Source organism: Scyliorhinus torazame, chromosome 14, assembly GCF_047496885.1.
Source record: "Scyliorhinus torazame isolate Kashiwa2021f chromosome 14, sScyTor2.1, whole genome shotgun sequence".
NCBI lineage: Eukaryota > Metazoa > Chordata > Chondrichthyes > Carcharhiniformes > Scyliorhinidae > Scyliorhinus > Scyliorhinus torazame.
In genome coordinates, this window is record NC_092720.1 from 34406620 (window position 1) to 34430991 (window position 24372).

Genomic DNA, 24372 nt, shown 5'->3' on the forward strand with positions numbered 1-24372 from the left:
TCAAGCATTGTAGTGTTGTTTGTGGGGTTGGCTCCCGTCGTCAATCTGCTGTGAGCAATCATTTCGGGGGAGATGGGGGTAAGGAGCAGAGGAAAATCAGCCAGGGTCCCTACTCTCAACTGCTGTCCCGTGACCCTTCTGGCAAAAATAGGGTTAGATTTGTTACTCCGTGTCCTATTCACACACAAAATGATTCACGGCTTGACTGAGGTATTAGGGGTTCGAAAAGGGAGAATATAAGATAAATAATTTTTTTTTTCTGAGGATAATATCCTTAAATCTGTCATCAGCCATGTTCTTGTCACATCCATCACCCTTGGAAAAACTTTGTTAATCAAAACTGAAGAAAACATGAGAAGAGAATTGATTTTCGAAGTCTGTTTATTCTGAGGTAGTTTGAGGAATAGAATTGGAGAATTTGTTTTTAAATTTGGATGCCTATTCTTGTTTCTTTCAGTGATAACTGGCACAGTTATAACAGCTGTAACACGGAACGGCAGTATTCACACAACTATCTCTATTATAAACATTTACAAAGAAGGGACAGTGGCAATTCAACAAGCAGGGAAGAACATGAGCGTCAGAATAATTTCAGTCTGTAAAAAGTGTCCAATCATTAAACGAGGTGAGTGTTGCCATTTGGAAGGCTCATTTGTTGCATGTTGGGTTATGTTTGGCGATTATTTTAAACCAATAACACCTTTGTTGAAGAAGCAGGCAAAGGATTGCTAAATAAAAGCTTTAAGCATTTGTCTGCCAATAGAGCCCCAATAGTAGTTTCTATGCTGAGGAGAAAAGATGGAATAAATTAGGGAATGGTGGTTTAGACAGTGTAAATGGAAGCCTACTTGTGACAGTAATAAAGATTATAAGGTGGTACTTGACTTTTAAAAGTCCCATGACTGCGAAAGGAAGGGAAGCTCTACCTCCGGATCATTCCAGGGCTTGAGCGGGGACTTGTGTGGCATCTCACAAGCTACAGCCCACAAGTGCAACCGTGGATGTCCTACTTGCCTGGGCAGAAAACTATATAAATTTTGACATGGACCAGGCCCAACAAGATGCCCGTGCAGCAGGATTCTCCATCGACGGGATGCCCCAGGTCCAGGGATTAATAGATGGCATGCATGTCGCCTTGATGTAGGCTGTCAGGAATTGCCCTACATCAACAGGAAGGGGTTCCATTATCTGCGCCCACCACATGAAGATCATGCACATGTGTGCACGCTTCTTGGGGAGTGTGCACGTCAGCTGCATCCTGGGGCAATCGGACATCCCCGGCCATCTTCGAGGACCACCCCAGGATGGCCGGTTGGCTCTTGGGTGATAAGGGATATCTGCTGAGGACCTGCCTAATGACGGGGGTCCGGTGCAAACTCACCCAGGTGGCCGGGGGGGGGGGGGGGGGGAGGCCGTCGACCTTCTTGCGACACTGGTGCTGGCCCTCCCGGTCATGCTCCCTGAGCTGACGGCTGCTGCCACTTGCTCCCAGGCGGCACTGGCTGACCCTCCGAGACCCTCGAGGGAACAGGGTCTCGATTCCAGCCTCGACCACTTCGAGTAGTCTGCCCGTGTCTGCATCCCCGAATCGTGGGGCTGATCATCCCAGTGGGGTTGGCTGTGCAGGGTTCGTTAAAGTGCTACTCTCCCTAGTGGGCTGGAGACTGGCATGCGCAGTCCCGGCGAATCAGCCGTTGGGACCATGATTTGCGGCGAGAAGCCGATGGGGTCTCATTAAGTGGACCAATTCACGTTTTATCGGGGTGATGGCCTCGCTGGGCCAAGTGTCACCCCCTAAGTAAAAAATGGTTCCCAACCAATAGAAACCCTAAGTTGAATTTCTTTTATGGATGAACTTCAAATCCTGTGGCCTCTCTCAGTCTGAGATTGGGGTACTGCTGCCCAGCTTAAATTTGTTATAATTTACACAATAATCAAACGGCTACAGAAAATAAGTTGTCAATCGGAGGACAACTAATGAAATGTGTTTTGTAACCAATTGATGACCTTGTACTGCCTCAAAGTGGCTCTAAAATTAAAGTCCTGCTTAAAGGCATCCTCGCTCTCGTTGCAGGACTGAATTACATCTTCATGGGTCAAGTGGATGAAGCAGGCAGAGGTCGAGTGATTCCTAGCAGCTTTGTCATGCCCTACAGATCAAAGAACCAAAGGTTTCTGAACAACTTGAAGAACAGACGATGCTAAACACACAATGTCAGCAGAGACTTTATTTTTTATTTATGGTGCTGGAAATCCTCTATTGATAGTTTTCTTTAACTGATTACAAAGTGCACTTCCTCACAGACAGGTGGCTTTCCGCTCGTAAATAGAAGCATTCAAATATAAAATTGGTGAAATGTGTCTCACCAAAGTGCTGCCAAGAGCTTGGCTGTCTGCAGTGGATATACCAATCCTTCTACCGGCAGAAAACAAGGTCTGAACAGAATGATTGGTCCCAAAGTCATGTTATGTTTGTAACTGTCTCTTTATTTATAACAATGATGACAGAAATTGAACCTATGTTGATCTTATATACTTATATATTGTAATAGATTATATAGGTCTTAAGTGCAATAACTTAAAGTACAGCAGTGATTGATGATGTTTTATGACTAGTTTGTTTGCAACTGGAGTTTTGTTTTTGTTTCCATGTTTGTCCCAACAGTCACTCTTTGCATAATGTATCTGCTGCTTAATAAAAAAAAGTCTTATTTGGAACTGCTGAATGCCCAAAAGTCACCATTTCACGAACCATGTCAGATAATTGTGCCATGTGCATAGTCAGATCAGAGGCATGAAGGTCCTAAGGCTTCATCTCTTCTTCCACTCACTATTAACTCTAACATGGGAACAATGCAGGAAGCCGAGCAGTGAGGTCCATAGTTATGCTGATCCCCTACCAGTTTTACCTCCCTGTTTGTAGCCCTCTAAGACTGCGGGAGGATATAAACAGACCGGTGAAATGCAGACGCAAGGCAGATGAAACTTAATGCAGAGAAGTATAAAATGATACAGTTTGTTAAGAGGATGAACAGAGGCAATATAAACAAGGTGGTGCAATTTTAAATGGAGTGCAGGAACTGCGAAACCGGCAGATTTGGCGGGACAAGTTGAGAAGGTCACTTATAAAAAGAGTATATGTGATCCTTGGATTTATTAATAGAGGTATAAAGGACGAAAGCAAGAAAGTTCTAACTCGTTATAGAACAAAGTGTTAGGCCTCAGCTGGAGTACTGTATTCAACTCGAGAGTACTGTATTCAACCTGAGGCACCACATTTTGGAAAGGATGTCAAAGCCTCAGAGCGGCTACGGAAGAGATTTACCAGAATGGTACGACGAGTGAGGAACTTCAGTTAAGTGGAGAGAATTGAGACTCTGGATTGGTTCCCTTTCCAACAAAGAAGGTTAGGAGGAGATGTTCTAGAAATGTTCAAAATCATAATGGTTTTGATTGAGTAAATAAAGAAGAAACTATTTCCAGTGACAGAAGGGTTAGCAATCAGAGGACTCAGATTTAAGATGACCACTTGCAATTTCCCCTCCAAGCCACACACCCATCATGACCAGTAAATATATCTCCATTCCTTCACGGTTTCTAGTCAAAATCCTGGAATTCTCTTCCTAACAGTGCTGTGGATGTGCCTACACCACAGAATGTAGCGACTCACCATCTTCTCAAGGGCCATTCGGAATGGGCAACAAATGCTGGCCTAGACAGTGACACCCACATCCCGTAAGATCATTTCAAAAAGCCAAAAATTATTATTTTTTTCTTGACGCAGCCTTGATTTTCAAAAGGAAATTAGATTGATCCTTATGAGGGAATAAAGTTACAGGGCTATGGAGAGAAAAAGTTACAGGGTTATGGAAGAGAACAAGTTACAGGGTTATGGAAGAGAAAAGTTAAGAGTTATGGGGTGAAAGTTACAGGGTTATGGGGAATAAAGGTATTTAGTATGGGGAACGTTTAGGGGAGTGGAACTAGTTGGATAGATGTTTCAAAGAGCCAATATGATGGGCAGAATCATCTTCCTTTTGTGCCGCATCACTTAATGATTTTAATATTGATTAATGTGAGATAGGTGAAAATACACGAGAAAAGTCTAATTGGAATGATAGTTGAATTTCTATCCCTTGAAAATAAGTAGCCTACAGCCATATGGCATAGACATTCTGCTGAAGAAATACTTTGTCTTCATAAAGTACTTTTTCATTATAATCGAGTTATTTATAAGATATTACTAAATGGCAATCTAAATGTTAATATATTGTCCATGATTTTACATCTCTTTCGTCAATTTAAACACACTGGCATTTCAAATGTCATTCTTTACACATTCATTGCACATTCTGACTCAAGTGCAACTCCTAATTTCTCAAAGTATAAAAAAATGTTGACACAAGTATGAAGTGTTGTCACTTAAATCAGTGAAGACAAGAACATCACCCCCAAGGCTTAGATACACTTTTCATTCTTAAGCTGGAAGAAAATATAATTTGCATTTACAAATTGACGTCAAAATATACCACAGAGTGCGTTATATGAATTTTGCCAATGAAGGCGGTATACCCCTTTGTACAGTTTTACATTACTAAAGTCACAAATCACATCCAATTCTTCCTCTTTTAGCTCAAATATTAACTAACTTATGAAATTCACACTTCTGGATTGTTGTGTGTCAATATGTCACCATCTGATTCTATCTGGGTGAAATTAGACTTGGACAGCGGGGCAAAACCTCAATGGAACTGAATACTGGATGAAGGCAGATGTCATACCATGCCTGAGAATATGGTGAATTTCATTCCCCCATTGCTACGCGTCTGACATGCCATCAAAGTATCTGTGGAACCAGGAAGAAAGAGAAGTTCCAAATCTTTACCAGCCACCTTCATAAACCCGTTTCAACCCTGATGCACCAACACATTCCAGTGCAGGATGTTCTTCTGCTACTCTTAGGCACAATCATAGCTAAACTTCCATAGGGTCTCATAGTAGATTAATACTTTGTCATGGCCAGTCTAATATAAATGGCCCATACAATGCCCAATAAATTATTGTTTGCCAACATGTTATGACACTCATCAACTCTGCCCATTATACTAACTTACTGCCAAGAGATTAGTGCTTGGGTCAACTCTGAAGATTCAAATTTCCAGATTATTACAGGCCACATATTGAACTTCCTCTGAAACTGTATTGTTTCCCAGCTCTGATACTCCTCGCCCCGAGTGCAAAGAAATTATGGGGGAAAATATATCTCAAACGTTGATTAAATTCAAGCGAAAGCAAAAGAACGATTTACTGACACAACGAGCACACCACACTTAATAGTTAGTGCACACAGATATGCAACTCTGCTGTTTTGACTGTAAACAAGATTATAGAGTTGAAAAATGCATGGTGCCTGATTTCTAATGAAAGCTTTCAAACCTTCATTTGAAAAGTCTGTGTCTGCAATTTTAATTGAAATATTAACGTGTTTCTGTCAGTCGAGCTGATGCCTTTGTTAAAATAGCTTACATAGCAATTCATGAGAACTTGCCAATGTGTCCTTTACCAATATAATGCATGTTTTCGCCCCCCAAATCCTTGTTCTGCCTTGTGGGTTACTGAGGAGTTATTTGGGGCATTCAGTCTAACCACTGATGAACCAACAGTAGAGTCAAGAATCCAAAGTTTCTTCGAGGGAAATTAACACCAGAAGCATCCTCCTCAATGACAAAATGGCAGTATCTATTTATCATAAATTATTCACAATCATTTGTGCTGCACTATCCCAACAAGTTAGAAACAGCAGCAATGTAGTAACCGTCTATCTTTGCTCCAGAATTTCCAAAAATAGACTGCATCAAACAGAATCTTGATGAGATACGTATTTGACAATAAAGGATAACGACAAAGAAATCCTTTCACTCAGTGTGATACTTTGAACACGATTGTAACACACACGTCAGCGTCAGGTCCCATCAAATCTGGAATGCATCTTAGTTCCGTGAATAGAACATGGCATATTTTGCTGTCCTGAAACCAAGAAGGTCTCGCATTTCATTGCGGAATTTGGAGAGGTCCTGGCGCAGTTCATTCAGATTCTCTTCAGTCGCTTGGTCTGTGCTGTGCATCTTCTGTCTCATAGCAGTCAGGTAACGATGGACCAAGCAACACATCACCTTTTGGTAATTTTGATCCCGCTTATGCTTGAGGGTCTTCCACTCCTTGTTAGACAATAAAAAATTATAAAAGAGTTGTTTATCTTATGGTTCAGACCAACATTTAAAGATTATTATTATTTATCCAATAGAGAAGCTTCTTTAAGATGCTCCTTATTTAACTAAGCTCTTAGTCACTCATTCTTAATATTTCCTCTGGAATGGTGTCAATTTCGGACTGATTTTGCTTCTGTGAAGCACTTTGGGGCACGTTTCTATGTTAAAGGTGCAATATAAATGCAAGTTGTTGTTGTTGTTAGAACATATATTAGTTTTAAAGATGGATAAGGTTGGTTATGCATGTTTCTAGATCTTCCTTATCATGTATTACACCCCAGCTGGTTAAACTCAGTTAATAAATGCCATTCTGTGACGGATTAACACTAAGTGCATGAGAGTGACTCTCCCTCAGGGACTTGGCCTCTTCTCCACGAGTGCTGCTGAGAATCTAAGCGAAATACCTGAAAATGTACACAGCCCATCAGTGCTACTAAAAATAGTCATTCAATGAATTAAAATCAACTGCTCAATAGAATTTTCAGTTAAAACATGGGAATAAGAAACGTTCCCAATTCTACTTATCACAGTGAATACACAATCTACTGGTCCAGATCTTCCGGTGTCCAGATAGCTGGAGACCAGTCATGGCCCCCAAGATACACCATGGGATCCCCTTGGACGTCCCAACACAATGGCTCTGTGGGTATTGCCCAGGGAGTTTGAACTTCCAATGGGCAAATCCCCTGCTCCCCAGGACCCTTCAAAAAAGTCTCCACCTCTGAGTTAGAGTCGAAGGCTTCAGTCAGCTCCAACTTACTTACCTGGATAATTAACCAGGAAATGTCAGACGGATTGAAACCTAATTTGGAAAATGCTACAACTGACCTCGACTTCGCTCCCCACCCCAGACACTCTAATCCTCCTACCGACCTGACCAGACCTGCCCACCTAACTTCCCACTGACCTCCTGCTAACTACCCTGACCCTCCGACTCCCACCTGTCCCCCTGACCCGACTGGACCAACCTCACCAGCTGACTCTCCCACCTGATCCCCACCTCTGACTCCCCAACACCCCCAAAACCCCGACCTGACTGGACCCAACCTCACCACCCGACTCCTTCCTCTGACCCCCAGTTATTCCCCCGATGCTTCCATTCCTCCCCCAGCCTGAAGCAGTTAGATATAGCACTTGGGGCTAAGGGGATCAAAGGATATGGGGGAAAGCGGGATCAGGCTATTGTGTTGGACGATCAGCCATGATCATAACGAATGGCGGAGCAGGTTCAAAGGGCCAAATGTCCTCCTGCTCCAATTTTCTATACTTCTATGACTGGCAGGCAGTGTTCACTGTACCTATTGAGGTACAGTTTCCAACAGCCCCATATGAATGTGGTGCCTTCACTCTGATCCCACTAGGGTGCACAATCCCAGTGTCATCGCCAGGATCACAGCAAACCCCCCCACCCCCATCTTTGACTTCTTTGTACTCGATTCCAATTTGGTTCAGTGATACAATGCTCGCACCCGAACCCAAAAGTTGAACAAGCCCCACTTTAGAACTTCAGAACATTATCTAAGCTGCACTTTAGTGTTGCACTGAGGGAGTGGCAAATTGTCTGAGCTGTCACCATCCAAATCAGATATTAAACCGAGGATCGTTCTACCTTTTTAAGGGGATATACAAGTTCCCTGCCATCATCTGAGTTCCACTGGGGTGCCAGCCAACATTCATCCCTCAACCAACATCACTGACAAACTGATTTGTTCATTTATATCACTAATAAAGATTATTATTATTATTGTACAAATTGCTGCATCCGGTGAGACATCAAGAAGTAACTCACTGGCTAACATCTGCTTTGGGATGTTAAAAAACAAAGAACAAAGAAAAGTATAGCACAGGAATAGGCCCTTCGGCCCTCCAAGTCAGCACCAACCATGCTACCCGTCAACCTAAATTCTTCTGCACTTACGGGATCCGTGTGCCTCGATTCCCATCCTATTCATTTATCTGTCAAGATGCCCCTTGAATGTCACTATCATACCTGCTTCCACCAATTCCTCTGGCAGCGAGTTCCAGACACCCACTACCCTTTGTGTAAAAAACTTCCCTCACACATTTCCTCTAAACTTTTCCCCTCACACCTAAACCTATGTCCCCTAGTAATTGACTCTTCCACCCTGGGAAAAAGCTTCTGACAATCCAACTCTGTCCTTAATTTTGTAGACTTCTATCAGGTCACAGCTCAATCTCTGTCATTCCAGTGAGAACAAACCGAGTTTATCAAATCTCTCCTCATAGCTAATGCCCTCCGTACCAGGCAACATCCTGGTAAACCTCATCTGTACTCTCCCCAAAGCCTCTACATCCTTCTGGTAATGTGGCGACCAGAATTGAAAACTGTATTCAAAGTGTGGCTTAACTAAGGTTCTATACAGCTGCAGCATGACTTGCCAATTTTTATACTCAATGCCCCAGCCGATGAAGACAACATGCCGTATACCTTCTTGACTACCTTCTCCACCTGCGTTGCCACTTTCAGTGACCTATGGACATGTACAGCCAGATCCCTCTGCCTGTCAATACTCTTAAGGGTTCTGCCATTTACTGTATATTTCCCACCTGTATTAATCCTTCCAAAATGCATTGCCTCACATTTGTCCAGATTAAACTCCATCTGCCATCTCTCTGCCCAAGTCTCCAACCGATCTATATCCTGCTGTATCCTCTGACAGTCCTCATCACTATTTGCAATTCCACCGACCTTTGTGTGTTCCGCAAACATACTAATCAGAGCAGTTACATTTTCCTCCACATCATTTATATATACTAAAAACAGCAAAGGTCCCAGCACTGATCCTGCGGAACACTACTAGTCACAGCTCTCCATTCATAAAAGCACTCTTCCACTGCTACCCTCTGTCCTCTACGACTGAGCCAGTTCTGCATCCATCTTGCCCGCTCACCTCTGACCTCGATGACTTCACCTTCCGTACCACTCTACCATGAGGGAGCTTGTCAAAGGCCTTACTGAAGTCCATGTAGACAACATCCACTGCCCTACCTGCATCAATCACCTTTGTCACTTCTTCGAAAAACTCAAGTTAGTGAGACACAACCTCCCCTTCACAAAACCATGCTGCCTCTCACTAATATGTTCACTTGCTTCCAAATGGGAGTAGATCCTGTCTCGAAGAATCCTCTCCAATAATTTCCCCACTGGCTCACCGGCCTATAATTCCCTGGATTATCCTTGCTACCCTTCTGAAACAAAGGAACAACATTGGCTATTCTCCTGTCCTCTGGGACCTCACCTGGAGTCAGTGAGGATACAAAGATTTCTGTCAAGGACCCAGCAATTTCCTCCCTTGCCCCCTCAGTATTCTGGGGTAGATCCCATCAGGCCCTGGGAACCTATCTACCTTAATGTTTTTCAAGATGCTAAACACCTCCTCCTTTTTGATCTCAATGTGACCCAGACTATTTACACACCCTTCACCAGACTCAAAATCCAACAAGTCCTCTTTGGTAAATACTGATGCAAAGTACTCATTTAGTCCCTCGCCCATTTCCTCTGGCTCCACGCATACATTCCCTCCCCTGTCCTTGAGTGGGCCAACCCTTTCCTTGGCTATCCTCTTGCTGTTTATATACGTATAAAAAGCCTTGGGATTTTCCTTAATCCTGTTTGCCAATGACTTTTCGTGACCCCTTTTAGCTCTTCTGATTCCTTGCTTAAGTTTGTTCCCAGCCTTCTAGCCTTTTCAAACGTTTCCTTTTCTTTGGTCTGTCTACATATTGTTTCAAGAAGCCCTCCTGGATGCTCCTTAAACATTCTGCCCCATCCAAGCCCCTAGCACTAAGTGAGTCCCAGTCAATATAGGGGAAGTTAAAATCACCCACCACAACAACCCTGTTGCTTTTACACCTTTCCAAAATCTGCCTGCATATCTATTCCATCTCCCGCTAGCTGTTGGGAGTACTGTAGTAAACCCTTCCTATTCCTGAGCTCTACACATATTGCCTCGCACCATGAGCCCTCCGAAGTGTCCTCCCGCAGTACAGCTGTGACATTCTCCTTAACTAGTAGTGTAACCCCCCCACCCCTTTTACATCCTCCTGTATCCCGCCTGAAACATCTAAATCCTGGAACGTTTAGCTGCCAATCCTGTTCTTCCCTCAACCAAGACTCTGTAATGGCAACAACATCATAGTTCCAAGTACCAACCCAAGCTCTTAAGTTCATCTGCCTTACCTGTTATACTTCTCGCATTGAAACAAATGCACTTCAGACCACCAGTCTTGCTGTGTTCAGCAACATCTCCCTGTCTGCTCTTCCTCAGAGTCTCACTGGCCCGATTCTCTAGTTCCCCCTCAGTTATTTCACTTTCTGACCTATTGCTCTGGTTGCCACCCCCTGCCACACTAGTTTAAACCCTCCCGTGTGACACTAGCAAACCTCGCGGCCAGGATATTTATGACCCTCCATTTAGATGCAACCAGTCCTTTTTGTACAGGTCCCACCTGCCCTCGAAGAGATTCCAATGGTCCAGATATCTGAAACCCTCCCTCCTACACCAGCTGTTTAGCTGTATTATCTTTCCATTTCTAGCCTCACTGGCATGTGGCACGGGGACATTTAGGACATAAAATTCTATATATAAATGCAAGTCTTGTCTTACTTGACCATGGCTTTTTACTTAGCTTCTGTTGGGCATGTACACATCAATGAGATAGACATTAGCCTTGAGTGAAGTGAAATCTGCAATTCTGTGTTGGCACCGTGGCACAGTAGTTAGCACTGCTGCCTCACAGCACCAGTGATCCAGGTGCAATTCTGGCCTTGGGTTATTGGAGTTTGCATGTTCTGCCGTGTCTGCGTGGGTTTCCTCTGGGTACTCCGGTTTCCTCCCACAGTCCAAAGATGTAAAAGTTAGGTGGATTGGCCATGCCAAAATGCCCATTAGTCTCCAAAGATGTGCAGGTTAGGTGGAGTTACAGGGATAGGGCAGGGGAGTGGGCCTAGGTAGGGTGTGCTTTCAGAGGGTCGGTACAGAATCGATGGGCCAAATAGCCTCCTTCTGCACTGTACAAATTTTTTGATTTTTATCCAGCACGCAACACACACAGAGAATCTGGCACTGAGACACACACTGCATAAGGTCCAAGGAAACTGACAGCTTACCACAACTGGACGCTGTATAGGGTATTGGTAAGTGAATTACAGTTTTTGGTATTATTTAAATATAGGACAGGATAAGGCTAACATTACAAATGTGTTTCTACTTCTAGATGTTTGCTTTTCACAGCGGTGAAGATCACATTATTGCGCAAGTATAAGTACAGATCACATTTCTTAAAGATTCTACAAATATCATTTTCCCAGATGTCGAGCACTGTATGATTCAAGCTCCGAATGGGAGATTTCTTACTTTGAGGCTGTTTTGGCGTTTCACCTTCCCCGTACTGGTGTGAGAGCAGATCCACTTATTGAGACTCGTGAAGAGATAGCAAATAGTTTTTGGGGAGGGGATGATGTTAAACGGTGGGGGTAAAGTACATTTGTCATCAAAATAGCTCAGCCACAGCTTTGCACGGGCAAACTTCCACTCCTTGTCCTCATGGTTCTTGGAAAGTAAAAAAAGAAAACATTTCACCAAATGCAGCTGTTTAAAATATTCAGGTGTAAAAATATTTTATTTCATTCTGACCATCAAGCCTGCATAAAGTCAGAGCCAAGAGGGCGTGCCTCCTGTCGAGCTTCTGACCATGTCACTTTTTTAAAAATTTTAAAAATTTATTCTCCTTTTTCACATTTTCTCCCAAATTTACACCCAACAATAAACAATAATCAGCAACGAATGCAATGTCAATCCCCATATCAATAACAACAATCCCATCCTCCCACCCAACCACAGACATTAACCTGCATGTTAACATAAACCTGACAATGCCACTTTTGCGGTCAGTCAGTTGTGAGAACACTTAGCGCGCGATCGAACAGCCACACTGCGGCCGAAAAGCAGTGCACCGCAGCGCAACGTGGCCAACAGAAGCCGGGAGACCCCGCTCGCAGGATTTACCAGGCTCGCAATGCCTTGCGGGACTTAACACAATCTCATGAGACGTTGCAATGTGAATCCCACACGTTGTGGGCGGGATCACTCTTTGACAAATCTGCATATTAGAGCGAGACGCTAGCCTCATTCTAATGTGCATATTCCCAAGGCACCTGAGGCCTTGGGATCTATACCCTTTGCCTCAGAGACCTTGGATGAGTGCTACTCATTGCTGGTCTCCACAAATGAGGACCAGGCAGAATGGCACTTGTGTGATTCTCCCAGGGGACTGGAGGTCCCAGGTAATGCCCTTTGGGCAGGGTGCCAGCCTGGCACTGCTAATGCCACATAGGTGCCAACCTGGCACTGCAAAAGTGCTCAGGTGGCACTGCCAACTGGAAAGGGCACTGCCAGGGTACCAGTTTGGCACTGCTAAAGTGCCAAGCTGGCATTCCCTGAGTGGTGGTGATCTGGCTGGGGTGTCCTGTTTTGTGGGGGTGGGGTGGGGGTGGGGAATTGGGATTGTGTCGGGGGCTCCAGAGATCGGGATATCATTTAAAAATGTTGTCCCGATCTCAAGGTACACTGAGGAGTTCCGGTGAGCGGAGCTCCTTACAGCAGAAAACAGAGCTTTGTGTGGCCTCAGTGTCGTGTTCCTCGCTGAGGCCCTCAATCTAACCTGGTGCCACTCGATGGCGTGTTTCTCAGTGCTGCAAGCGCCAGGAAACATGCAGCTGATCGCGCTCACTATGGGACTTTGTTCCCATTTAGTTACATCCCGCCCATGGTCTCAGGTGACCAATCCACTGATGTTATCCCCTTCTCAACCTCTGTGTGTTGGCCCAACGAGAAACAGAATATACACCCTTCCCGGTAGAACCCTACCGGGTTCTTTCCTGGTCGGTGTCTCACATACACTGGGTAATTGAGTTATCCGGACCTAGCAGGGAAGACAAGAATTCCCACTCCGTAGGTCCGTGCGGGACATTACAGGTAAAATATCTGTACCCCACTACAATTCACATCAGTAAAGTGATGCATTCAAACACCTAAATATATTTAACATGTAAGCATGTTTTAAATAGTTCGCTGGGTGGCTGTTGATGCATCACTGGGTAATAAACAAACTGTGGCATTTATAGGGTCTGAAGGGGGCTGAGGAGACTGAGCAAACATAGACAGAGTCAATGAAATTGTTAATGGAACAATTTAGTACCGGTTTTGTCAACTCATCTGTGGAATGCTTTAGGTCATAGTTGAATGATAATAATGTAGATTATAGCTTTCAGCCGAGATCCTGGAGGGTTTTGCTTAATTTCCAGAAGAAATTCCACAACATTTTCTCCTCTGAGAACTTTCCCCCACCCCCGGGAGAACAATTAGGCTATGGAGCCAATAACAGCCAAGATTCACCAAGCTCCACTGGAGTCACTTTGACAGATGCTGCTCTTTCTTTCTACACATTTTTTTTTTAAACTTATGAGTGACTTATGAAGAAACTGGCAATAGATTTGAGTCTTAAATTCATTGACAACTATTTGAATTATTTATAATGTGGAGTTGATTGTGAATATTTTAATGAGAAATGTACATTCTCGTCTGTTGCAGATCGCATTCTTTACCATTAAGGGTATCTAGAATTCAAATGGTTTTGTAGATAACACTTGGTCCATAAAATCTCTTGCATCAGTTTTGATCGCCTGAGGGGTCCAGGACCAGGTAAGTGCAGGGGTGGTGTCACAGTGGTGAAGGGAGGCGAGGCCTAAGGGATTAGGGAGAGGGGTGAGGGGCCTTGATGTAGAGGCCGGGGATCAAGTCACCCAAGGGGGGCACCGATGTGGAAAGTAGGGTGGCCTGCCAGGCTTTTCCCCTGACCCTGAACCCCTCCTGTCACCCTCAAAATTGAGGCAGAGGCCGTTTCAATTGGACGAGGACGAGCAGGCCCCCCTAGGCCTCGCCTGCCACAGGTACAAATTGCAGACAGGTTGGTGATGGTAGGAGGAAGGCCACCGGGAAATTTTACATCTGCAACCCCCGATCCCAGTCCCCACCAATCCCAACCTGCAAACCTGCTGGCGGGGGAACCATAAAATAATGCCCCAATATAAAATTACTTACTGCGTACCATTGTAACATGTTTGGGGTAAAGTTAGATAACCCCCCAAAATAGGGCAGAGATGGCACTGCCTTTTTAATCTATGTCTGTTGCTTCCAATATGGGCGGCCTGCAAGCTTTGTGCTGTCTATTCATTTAAACAATTGTAGAGTGCAGTTCAACACTTAGTGCATTTGAGTGACTGCACATCTCAGCAGGAGGCCTAAGTCCATTCAAGGCTAGCACTACATAAAGCCAGTCAGTACCTCTTAAAGGGAAAATGCATTCTGGCTGCAGCTTGTGCTGCAAGTGGCTGGGGTAGAGTGGCTGATCTACAATTAAGAGCATGATTATAGTACAACATCAGTGAGAGTGGACGCTATAAAGTCCTCAGATGCTGCACTGGAGGCATAGGTGCAGGAGGTGATGAAGGGAAGACACATACTGGGGTGGAGTCACGATTGCCGAATGGAGCGCAACCAAAAAACAGGATGGGTGCTGTTCTGATGCTCTGCCACCCTGCCATCGCTAACAGAGAGCTGCACGATTAATTCACCCAATTGACAGGCTGAAAGCCAGAATCTCCATGCCCCCATATCCTCTTGGTGGGATTTGGTGCAACTATTATCAATTGTGGTCCTGGTGCGGTTGACCCAGTGGTAGGTCAAGGGGGTCAGTGCATAACTATGGTGCTCTCCAAAGTCCATCGGAAGGCCCTCCTTCTCCCCACAATGTAAATCCTACCACCAGCCCTCCCCCCACCCTCCCGCCTTACATCACCTCCCCCTCAGAGGCCTCCATTAAAGATACCTGCCTGAAAACTGAAGAGCAGTCCAGGCAGGAGAGTGAAAAAACACTGCATTTTCATACCCTTCCCTAACATCTGCTGCCTCAGACAAAAATGTTTAAAACAGTGTTTCATGCGTCAGAGGTTTCCTCAAAAGCCCAGGGCACTTCAAAGGGCTTCAAATCCCTTAATAGCCTTTGAAATGCAAATCGTCCATTCATTTTCACACAATACACTGCATTAGCCAGTGATTGTCAGTTTTATTACTCCAGAGACAGGCGCTTGGTGAATTGTTGATTTATTTTTCCCTTCACGCTTGAATACATCTCAAGCACCCTGGTCTGATGCTAATCACAATGTTTATGAACACTTCTGCTCTGATGGGGGGTTCTGATGGTGTCTCTGATGAGGGGATATGATGGGTTCACTGATGGAGGTCTCTCAGGGGGTCCTGTGGGTGTCAGTGGTGGTGGTGGTGGGGGGGGGTCATGTCACCTTCATGTGAGCATGCTGTGTGAGGGGTTGGTTCCTTTCCGCTGCTGAATGCCTGTTTTAAAAAATACATTTAGGGTATACAATTAAGGGGCAATTTAGCGTGACCAATTAACTTACCCTGCACATCTTTGGGTTGTGGGGGTGTGACCCAAACAGACATGGGGAGAATGTGCAAACTCTATACGGACAGTGACCCGGGGCCGGATCGAACCTGGGTCCTCAGCGTCGTGAGGCAGCAGTGGTAACCGCTGCACCACCATGCTGCCCTGCTGAATGCCCGTTAAGCTGTGCGTGGTTAAGAAAGGGCGTTAGTTGAAGTGTTGAACTCCAATTGCCATCATGATTTGCCTACCCAGTACACTTCCAGTGTATGCTCCCTGTATCTGTGCTCACATTCTACCCTAAGGGCATTTGGTGTGGCTCATACCTGGGGCAAGATTCTCCGACCCACCACCAGATATTCGGCGGGGACAGGAATCGCGCTGCGCCGGTTGGCGCCCCCCCCCCCCCCGCGATTCTCCGGCCCGGATGGGCCGAAGTCCCGCCGCTAAAATGCCTGTCCCGCCGGCATAGATTAAACCACCTACCTTACCGGCGGGACAAGGCGGCGCGGGCGGGCTCCAGGGTCCTTGGGGGGGGTGGGGGGTGGGGGCGCGGGGCGATCTGGCCCCGGGGGGTGCCCCCACGGTGGCCTGGCCCACGATCGGGGCCCACCGATCCGTGGGCGGGCCTGTGCCATGGGGGCACTCTTTCCCTTCCGCCTTCGCCACGGTCTCCACCAAGGCGGAGGCGGAAGAGACTCCCTCCACTGCGCATGCGCGGGAATGCCATCAGCGGCCGCTGACGCTCCCACGCATGTGCCGCCCGGAGATGTCATTTCCGCGCCAGCTGGCGGGGCACCAAAGGCCTTTTCCGCCAGCTGGCGGGGCGGAAATTCGTCCGGCGCAGGCCTAGCCCCTTAAGGTTGGGGCTCGGCCCCCAAAGATGCGGAGCATTCCGCACCTTTGGGGCGGCGCGATGCCCGACTGATTTGCGTCGTTTTGGGCGCCAATCGGCGGACATCGCGCCGTTTCCGGAGAATTTTGCCCCAGATGAGTGCGTCTGTACTATGGACGCCATGTTGGGAATAAAATGGCATCCATAATCCTGAAAATACTGCAGTCAATGTTAGCTTTGTGGATTGACATAGCATTGAACTATGCAGTACAGAAGATTAGAAAGCTGCACGAATGAGCACACAATTGAAACTTATTAATTATCAAATATATTAACCAGAGACAGATATACCAACGATCAAGTTCTGAAATTTCACTAGTTCCTACGTTTGAACAGAAATGTCCTATGATCAGACCTGAGCTTAAGAAACTGGCATGCATTCAAGTGTACAATGTAAAAGGGACTTCTGTTTTCTGCTATGGTGCTAATAGCAGCCAAATGTTTGTGCTTATATAACACTATTAAATTAAGAAAATGCTAAAAAGGAACCTTGTAAAATGGTTATAGTACATAAATGACAGTGATTCTAAGGGTTACGTTCTTCCGGCCACATTTAGTCCGAGCGAGCAAAAGACTGGAATATTATCATCAAAACCTGAATGACTAGAGGCCATAAACAGAAGAAAGTCATTAATAAATCTAACAAGTTAGACAAGAGGAACGTCTTTACTCAGAGTTGTGAGAATGTGGACTTGTGACCACATGGAAAATCTAAGGCGAACAGCACAGATCCATGTAAGGGAAAGATAAGCACAAGAGGGAGAAAGGAACAGAAGGATATGCTGATATGGTGAGGGAAAGAAATGTGGGAGGAGGCTTGTGTGGAGCTTGAATATCAGCATAGAGTTGTTGGAGCGAATGGCCTGTTGCAAATTCCATGATGAAAATATAACCTTGCATGGATTATTTTTAAATAATCACCAATGACTTACAGCTATCATCTGGAAGCTTTTGTGCAGCATGGCTACCAGTAGCTTAGTCAGGACAATCACGACTACCACGTTATACGTGCCAATGATTAATGCTCCAACAAAAGACTGTAGATTGTCAGTGTAACTGAACCTCGTGACAAACAGTGCCACATGAGCCAGGGAGAAAATGTACCAGAATAGGGCATAGCAGGTCCCAATAAACCTGGAGGAACAAGAGACAATGAATTAACTACTGGCCTGCCAACTCTAAGAATAGGAGACAAAAAAAATCAACCAAAATCTACCCAGATATTGAACACCCTGTTGCAGAATTTCTAATACAGGTAGATGCAAAAGGACTTACATTAGCAGATCAGATGTGGCAGCTCTACCTGAATTGGCACTTGAAGTATATCCCTGGGCACTGACACAGGGGGGATGAGAAGAGGGACAAGGTATGGTCAAATGATGGTTAGAGCACTAAAACCAGCAAAGTACAATACTTTTCTTTCATGGCATACAGTATCTACAGTTGGCAGGGAGGTCTGTGCCACATGAAACTGATTACTAGCATAAAGATAACTCCTTATGCTATGAGCTCCATTCTCTGTGGGGAAGTGGTTAGCCTCCAGCAAGTCTTCAGTGACCCTTGGAGACTGGTAACTCAGTGTAGGAGAGACTGCACAGCTAACCATGAAGTTGCAGCTCTTATGGGCCATGTCACCAAACCATCCAGGCTTAACATTTTATTTAAGTACTGTCCCTTCCCATGTTCTAAAACGATCATGCCACATGTTCAGTTAAAGGCAGTGTGACATACGGATAATAACTAGAACATCATCTGATGCCGGAGATTCCGGCATTTATAATTCACATTTGATTTCTTCCCATTACTCTCTCCTCACCTTCCTCTCTTCTCAACCACCTGCACCTGGCCTCTCCTGCCTGCACACACGCCTCAGTGAAGGCTGGATTGTTTCAGAAAGAAACAGTTGACATCACAAGAGATGCAGGAAACAAAAGCCCTGGAAACCTCTGGTTGCGAGGCCACAGAGAATTAAATATGAAAGATACACACAACTAGAGTGCAACATGAGACTGGCACTCAGGCTGTTGTGTACAATTTGATAAAAGGATAAAAGCATTAGAATGAGGCAAAACATTAAAGGAAAACAAATCACAGCCTTTAAACAATGCTAACTGCAATAATTGAAATCTTGCTTGGGTCTAGAATTTCTGCCATGGGGCCCATCTTCACAATGAGGAGCTAGAAGCTCAGTTGAGAAGGGGCAACCTCAGGTGCAATTACCAAAATAAAAACTTGTTTGTTATTATTGGTGTTTGAAAAAAAAAATACTGTTTTGTAACATGCCGTTTTGAAGTGTTGCACAAAATAAATGAAGCGTTAAACTAAACATTTGCCAATAAATCACACGTCAACTTACGAATGGAAGGTGCCATTGCTCTGTTGTTCACAGAAGATTCCCGAACAGTCCTTGCCTTCCACTGTCGAAAACTCCTTATCATACAGTTGAGTAAGGCCAATGGTGAAAGAGATCAGGACAAGCAGAAACATTCCCAAGAACTTCCCAAAGTCTTGTAGCATCTGTCCCATGGAAATCTGATCAAAAATATTGGTGATAGATTATTAGCCGCTCTGGATAAAGAAAACCTGGCAGTATTCTTGTTAAGAGGATAATGATTATTGGGCAGTGATTAAAATGCTACAGCCTAATGAAAAGAAAGATCTATTAAAAAGAAAGCTTGAGAAAGGCGACTCTGAAGTCTCAGCTCAGTTGTTCATAGGCACAAGACCAAAGCGTGAACGATTCCAAGATTTAATGCTCACCGACAGATGGAACATGGAAAGAAAATCACACCGGTATGTATGGTAAGATCTTGGTCTTCTGAGATGAGCAAAAGCACTTATTGACAAAGAAGCCAAGTGAACATGATTTGGAATTGCTCAGTGCCGACACTGGGTGCCAAAAATAAAAATACCCTGACAATTAATCCAAAAATTGATCAAAATAGATAAATGGGAGAAATTTCAGGATAATAATCGCTTATTGTCACAAGTAGGCTTCAATGAAGTTACTGTGAAAAGCCCCTAGTCGCCACATTCCGGCACCTGTTCGGGGAGGCTGGTACGGGAATTGGACCCGCAGCTGGTCTTGTTCGGCCTTACAAGCCAGCTGTTTAGCCCACTGTGTTAAACCAGCTCCTGGTTAGTAATTATCCAAGTTTTCTCCAGCTTTTAATGTATACGGTCTCTATATTGATACACTAGCTACCAAAGTGAGAAAGTGTGACATACCCACTTTAAAATTGATTATTTTCAGTCCAAGAAACTAGCGTGATAGGATCAGCAACATTTATGGGTCCTAATAATAATAATCTTTTATTGTCACAAGTAGGCTTACATTAACACTGCAATGAAGTTACTGTGATAAGCCCCTACTCGCCACACTCCGGTGCCAGTTCAGGTACACAGAGGGAGAATTCAGAATGTCCAAATTACCTAAGAGCACGTCTTTCGGGACTAGTGGGAGGAAACCGGAGCCTTGGAGGAAACCCACGCAGACACGGAGAATGTGCAGTCTCCACACAGACAGTGACCCAAGCCGGGAATTGAACCTGGGACCCTGGCGCTGTGAAGCAACAGTGCTAATTACTAATTGCATACTATAAACAGTATATGAATCAAAATCTGAAATTCAAGGATTTTGGAGATCTTGTGGGGAAAATGATCCTACTCCAATGAGTTACAGAACTGAACTGGTATGGTCTTTGAGAAATGAAGCTCGGCATTACAAAAATGGATGACCTATTGGATTGATACATTAGAAATACATGAACTCAATTTGTCTATTAGGAGGATGTGGGCAGGAATGAAAACGTTTTCCATTCCGAGAACTAATATTCCTCCCGAGGACAGGTTGGAGAACTTGGGACTGTTCTCCTTGGAGAGAAGGCGGCTGTGGAAAATTTGATCGAGGTGTTCAAAATCATGAAGGGGCTGGACATAGAAGATAGGGAAAGGGAAAGGCTCAGGAACGAGAGGGCACAGATTTAAAGTGATTTGCAAAAGAAGCAAACGTGATGTGAAAAAAAACCTTTTCACACAACAAATGGTTCGGGTCTGGAATGCACTGCCTGGAGGCAGCTTCAATAGAGGCATTCCAAAAGGGCATTCGATTATTGCTTGAATGGAAACAATGTGCAGGCGAACAGGGAATGGCAGGGGAATGGCTCTAAACCATGACGCTCGTTTGGAGAGCAGACATGATGGGCCATGGCCTCCTTCTGCACCGTAACAATTCTATGATTCTGAGTACATGGCAAAGAGTGAAAACAGACTAGAAATAAAACTTGTTCGGCAGTGAGGCTTTTTCATCTTTCTGTCCTTTTTCTAGGAAACGAAAACTGGTTTACGATCTAAGGTTTTGAAAAACAGATGGTTTTATTATTTGCTTACAGATTTATTTTAGCTCTAGACTGACAGGGTTGCTATTTGCATCCAGTGTGACCACACAGACACAGCACTGCACTTTATATTTAAAATGCTGCTGAGACAGAGCTTACAAATCATCAAATCAGCCAGGCAGGACAAACACAAATCTGTACATTATTCTAAAGATCCTACACAATTGCGAAAACCAACATAACTCTAAAAACCATGTAGGGGGTATTGACATTGATCTGATGGAGGCCCAATGTTTCCATTAATTTTATTTTACTTTTTAGCATGTCTGTAATTACTGTTCCTGAAAATCTGGGGCAGAAAATAAATTCCTGCCAACCTCAGGGATGCCGTCATTGCCACCATCTTCAAGCGAGGAGATAAAGCAGACGTTGGGAACTACTGAGGACTCTCCCTACTCTCCAGCGGCAGGAGGATCATCGCCCAAATCCTCGCTAGCCACCTTCCCCCAGTCTGTGAAGAAACCCTTCCGGAAGGCCAGTGTGGCTTACGACCAAATCGTGGAACAGCGGACATTATTTTCATTGCTCAGCAACTTCAAGAGAGATGCCAGGAGCAACGTCAACCCCTCTACCTGGCCTTCACTGATCTGACCAAGGCTTTTGACTCAGTCAATCGGGAAGACACTGTCAAAGGCCGGCTGTCTACAGAAATTCATCAAAATCCTCCAACCTCAATCTGATGAAATCCAAGAAGAAAATGACACTGACATCGCTGGTGGAACTCCAGTATTCGGATGACACAACCATCGCCACTCTCTCAGAAGAGAATCTCCAAGCGGTGCTTGACATCTTCGCGGAATCATACCGAAGAATCAATCACAGCCTCAACCTCAAGAAGACTCAAGTCCTTTACCAGCCCGCCCCAGGGCAAGATCCAGTCTCTCCCTCCATCAAGATCAACGAAGAAACCCTACCAAATGTGGAACATTTCCCATACCTGGGGAACCACCTCTCATCTAAGGTTGACATCGATGTGGAGATCCAACATCCTATCCAATCCGCGAAAGCTCCCTTCGGATGCCTAAGGACAAGAGTCTTTGACGGCTGCGACATCCGAGCTGACACCAAGGTCCTCCTGTACAAGGCAGTCATCCTCCCAACTCTTCTATACGGCTCAGAAGAGTGGGCTACATACAATCGCCATCTCAAAGCCCTGGAAAGGTACCATCTACACTGCCTGAGACGGATTCTCTGCATCAGCTGAAGGACTGACGTACTAACATCAACATCCTTGAAGGAGCCAAGAGTTGCAGGATCAAAGCAATGATCATCTGAAACCAAGTCCGGTGGGCCGGCCAGTGCTTAGGATGTCCGAGTTCTCATTTACCCAGCTCAAGGAAGGCTTTCAAACAAGAGGAAGACAAAGTAAGAGACTGAAGGCTTCCATCAAGAAATGCAGCATAGACATCAACACCTGGGAGACCCTTGCTCAGAAGATACCTACTTGGAGGAACATCCTGACTGAAGGGACACAATTCTTCAAGGACACCCGACGGCGAGGAGGCCTGGAAAAGGAGCCTGAGAAAGGAATACCTGTGATCTGGAGGCCAAGGACCAATCCCACCTCCCAGAAACACCCGTCATGTTGATGCCACTCTAGGATCGGGCTCATCAGCCACGCAAGGACCTATAGAACCAGTAACACCAACTTTCTTAGGTAGACAATCGTACCCGTTCGCAAGTGGTCGGCAAAGAAAAATAATTACTTCAAAAGGTAACAAACTGCCTGTGGTTTCAAGACAGATCCCAACCACATTTCCCATATACTCACCGAAGGTCCTTAAAGACATCAATGTTGTAGAAATCCACCAAGAATTTATACCTTTAATTAAATTTTAATAACAGATTCTGGTGGCATCCCTGCTGATCTGATCTCTGTGTGCCCTGACAAAAAAAAGTACCGAATTGGTAGCAGGGACCTTGCCACCAGGCCTCCCGGCTCACCTGGAATCATTTAATTGCTGCACTGCCTTATCTGAGGTGGGTATCCTGCCTCCGAGAGCTGCCAGCGCAGGCCAGCAGCTCTCCAGCACTGGCAGCACCACTGGCCATTGATGGTATTGCACTGGAGCCCCCTCAGAGGATCGCTGATGGTTCTTCTGGAGACGGTAAGTGGGTGTCCGGGGACGCTAGTGAAGGGAGTGAGGTTGGATGGTCAACAAAAAGACAGCGGTTTGACAGAAAAGGCAGCAGGGTGGCTCCCTGCAAGGTCCTCATTTCCCTCTTTCAAGACCCCCCCCCCCGCCAAGCCACAGATGGTGATTCCACTTAATGGCCTAAATTGGCCTGCAGGTGAGAAGGATATCCTCAAACCTTCCCATCCCGGATTTAATCGGAGGGATGCTGGAATATGATGGGATCTCCACGCCACACTGCCTTGCGTGGTCACATCGCCCCTCCAGCTCTGGGCTGGGGGCATTAAATTTGCCCCAGATTCCCTGTAACAATGCCATTTCAAGCTATTATTAAGCATCTAATATCTGCATAAGACCAGATAGCACAGTAGTGCTTCGCGTGTTTGAATAATAACTCTATACCAAGCAGTGATATTAAGTGAATTCACACCATTCAACCCACAGGAATGTTCAATCCCATGTCATTGCAGACAGGTGTCAAAGGGAGACCAGAACTTCGACAATCAGAGTGCCAGCCTTGTGAACCTCTCAGTGGGAAATAAATGAGCAGAGCTCTGGGCTATCTCCCTGACAATAGAAAGTAGCCAGCGGAGAGAAAGTGAAGGAGCAGAGAATGAGGGGGAAAATGTAATTAAACAAACTGAACACCATAATGCTTTCTTCTTTCTCTTAACTTGTACAATATTGTGCTCCATTCTCTGTCCATAAAGGGTGGACAATCAGCCTGTTCCCATGCATTGCCAATACCATTCAAACCACGGGATGGAGGGGATGCAGAGGAGCAGGCCATGATCTTCCTTTCCTGTTTCAGGTGCAGCTCTTTGCTTCCATTGACAGTAAAGCTGAGATTAGAAAGAAAATAAGTGTGCAAACCCCACATTACGACTTGAAACGTAACTTATAGCCGATTCCACTGTTGTTTTCAGAGAGCAGTGCATTGTTGGAGATACCACCTTTTGAAAGAAAAGTTAAACAATTGTTCAATTGTTCATTGGATGTTAAAGATTCCTTGGCATTGTTTGAAAAAGTTAGGGGATTTCTTGCAGTGTCCTGGACAACATTCCTCCCTCAAACTATATCATCCAAAAACAAATGTCGACTGTTATTCATCACATTATAAGATTAAAAAAGGCTCTTCTCCAAGTGAGATTATCAAGTCACGAAGCTGCGTCACACTGCTATATCTAGGTGAC

General features: G+C 45.0%; 2 protein-coding genes across 4 annotated transcripts in view; one reads left to right on the top strand and one right to left on the bottom strand.

The window, feature by feature from the left end:
* Positions 1-2718, top strand: part of LOC140389624 (procollagen C-endopeptidase enhancer 2-like) — a 44655-nt gene extending 41937 nt beyond the window's left edge. The window contains exons 8-9 of the mRNA XM_072473902.1: positions 458-625; positions 2075-2718. Coding sequence (XP_072330003.1) covers positions 458-625; positions 2075-2205 — 299 coding nt within the window. The 3' untranslated portion in view covers positions 2206-2718. The remainder of the gene's footprint in view (positions 1-457; positions 626-2074) is intronic.
* The window catches only part of trpc1 (transient receptor potential cation channel, subfamily C, member 1), a 118641-nt gene continuing 96735 nt past the window's right edge, over positions 2467-24372 (bottom strand). For 2 of the 3 annotated variants that reach the window (XM_072473899.1, XM_072473901.1), the window contains 5 exons: positions 19004-19179; positions 17923-17982; positions 17580-17781; positions 11648-11842; positions 2467-6218 (listed from right to left, as the gene is read on the bottom strand). In XM_072473899.1, the coding sequence (XP_072330000.1) occupies positions 5991-6218; positions 11648-11842; positions 17580-17781; positions 17923-17982; positions 19004-19179 (861 nt within the window). In that variant the 3' untranslated portion in view covers positions 2467-5990. The remainder of the gene's footprint in view (positions 6219-11647; positions 11843-17579; positions 17782-17922; positions 17983-19003; positions 19180-24372) is intronic. The other variant, XM_072473900.1, reaches the window with a different exon arrangement.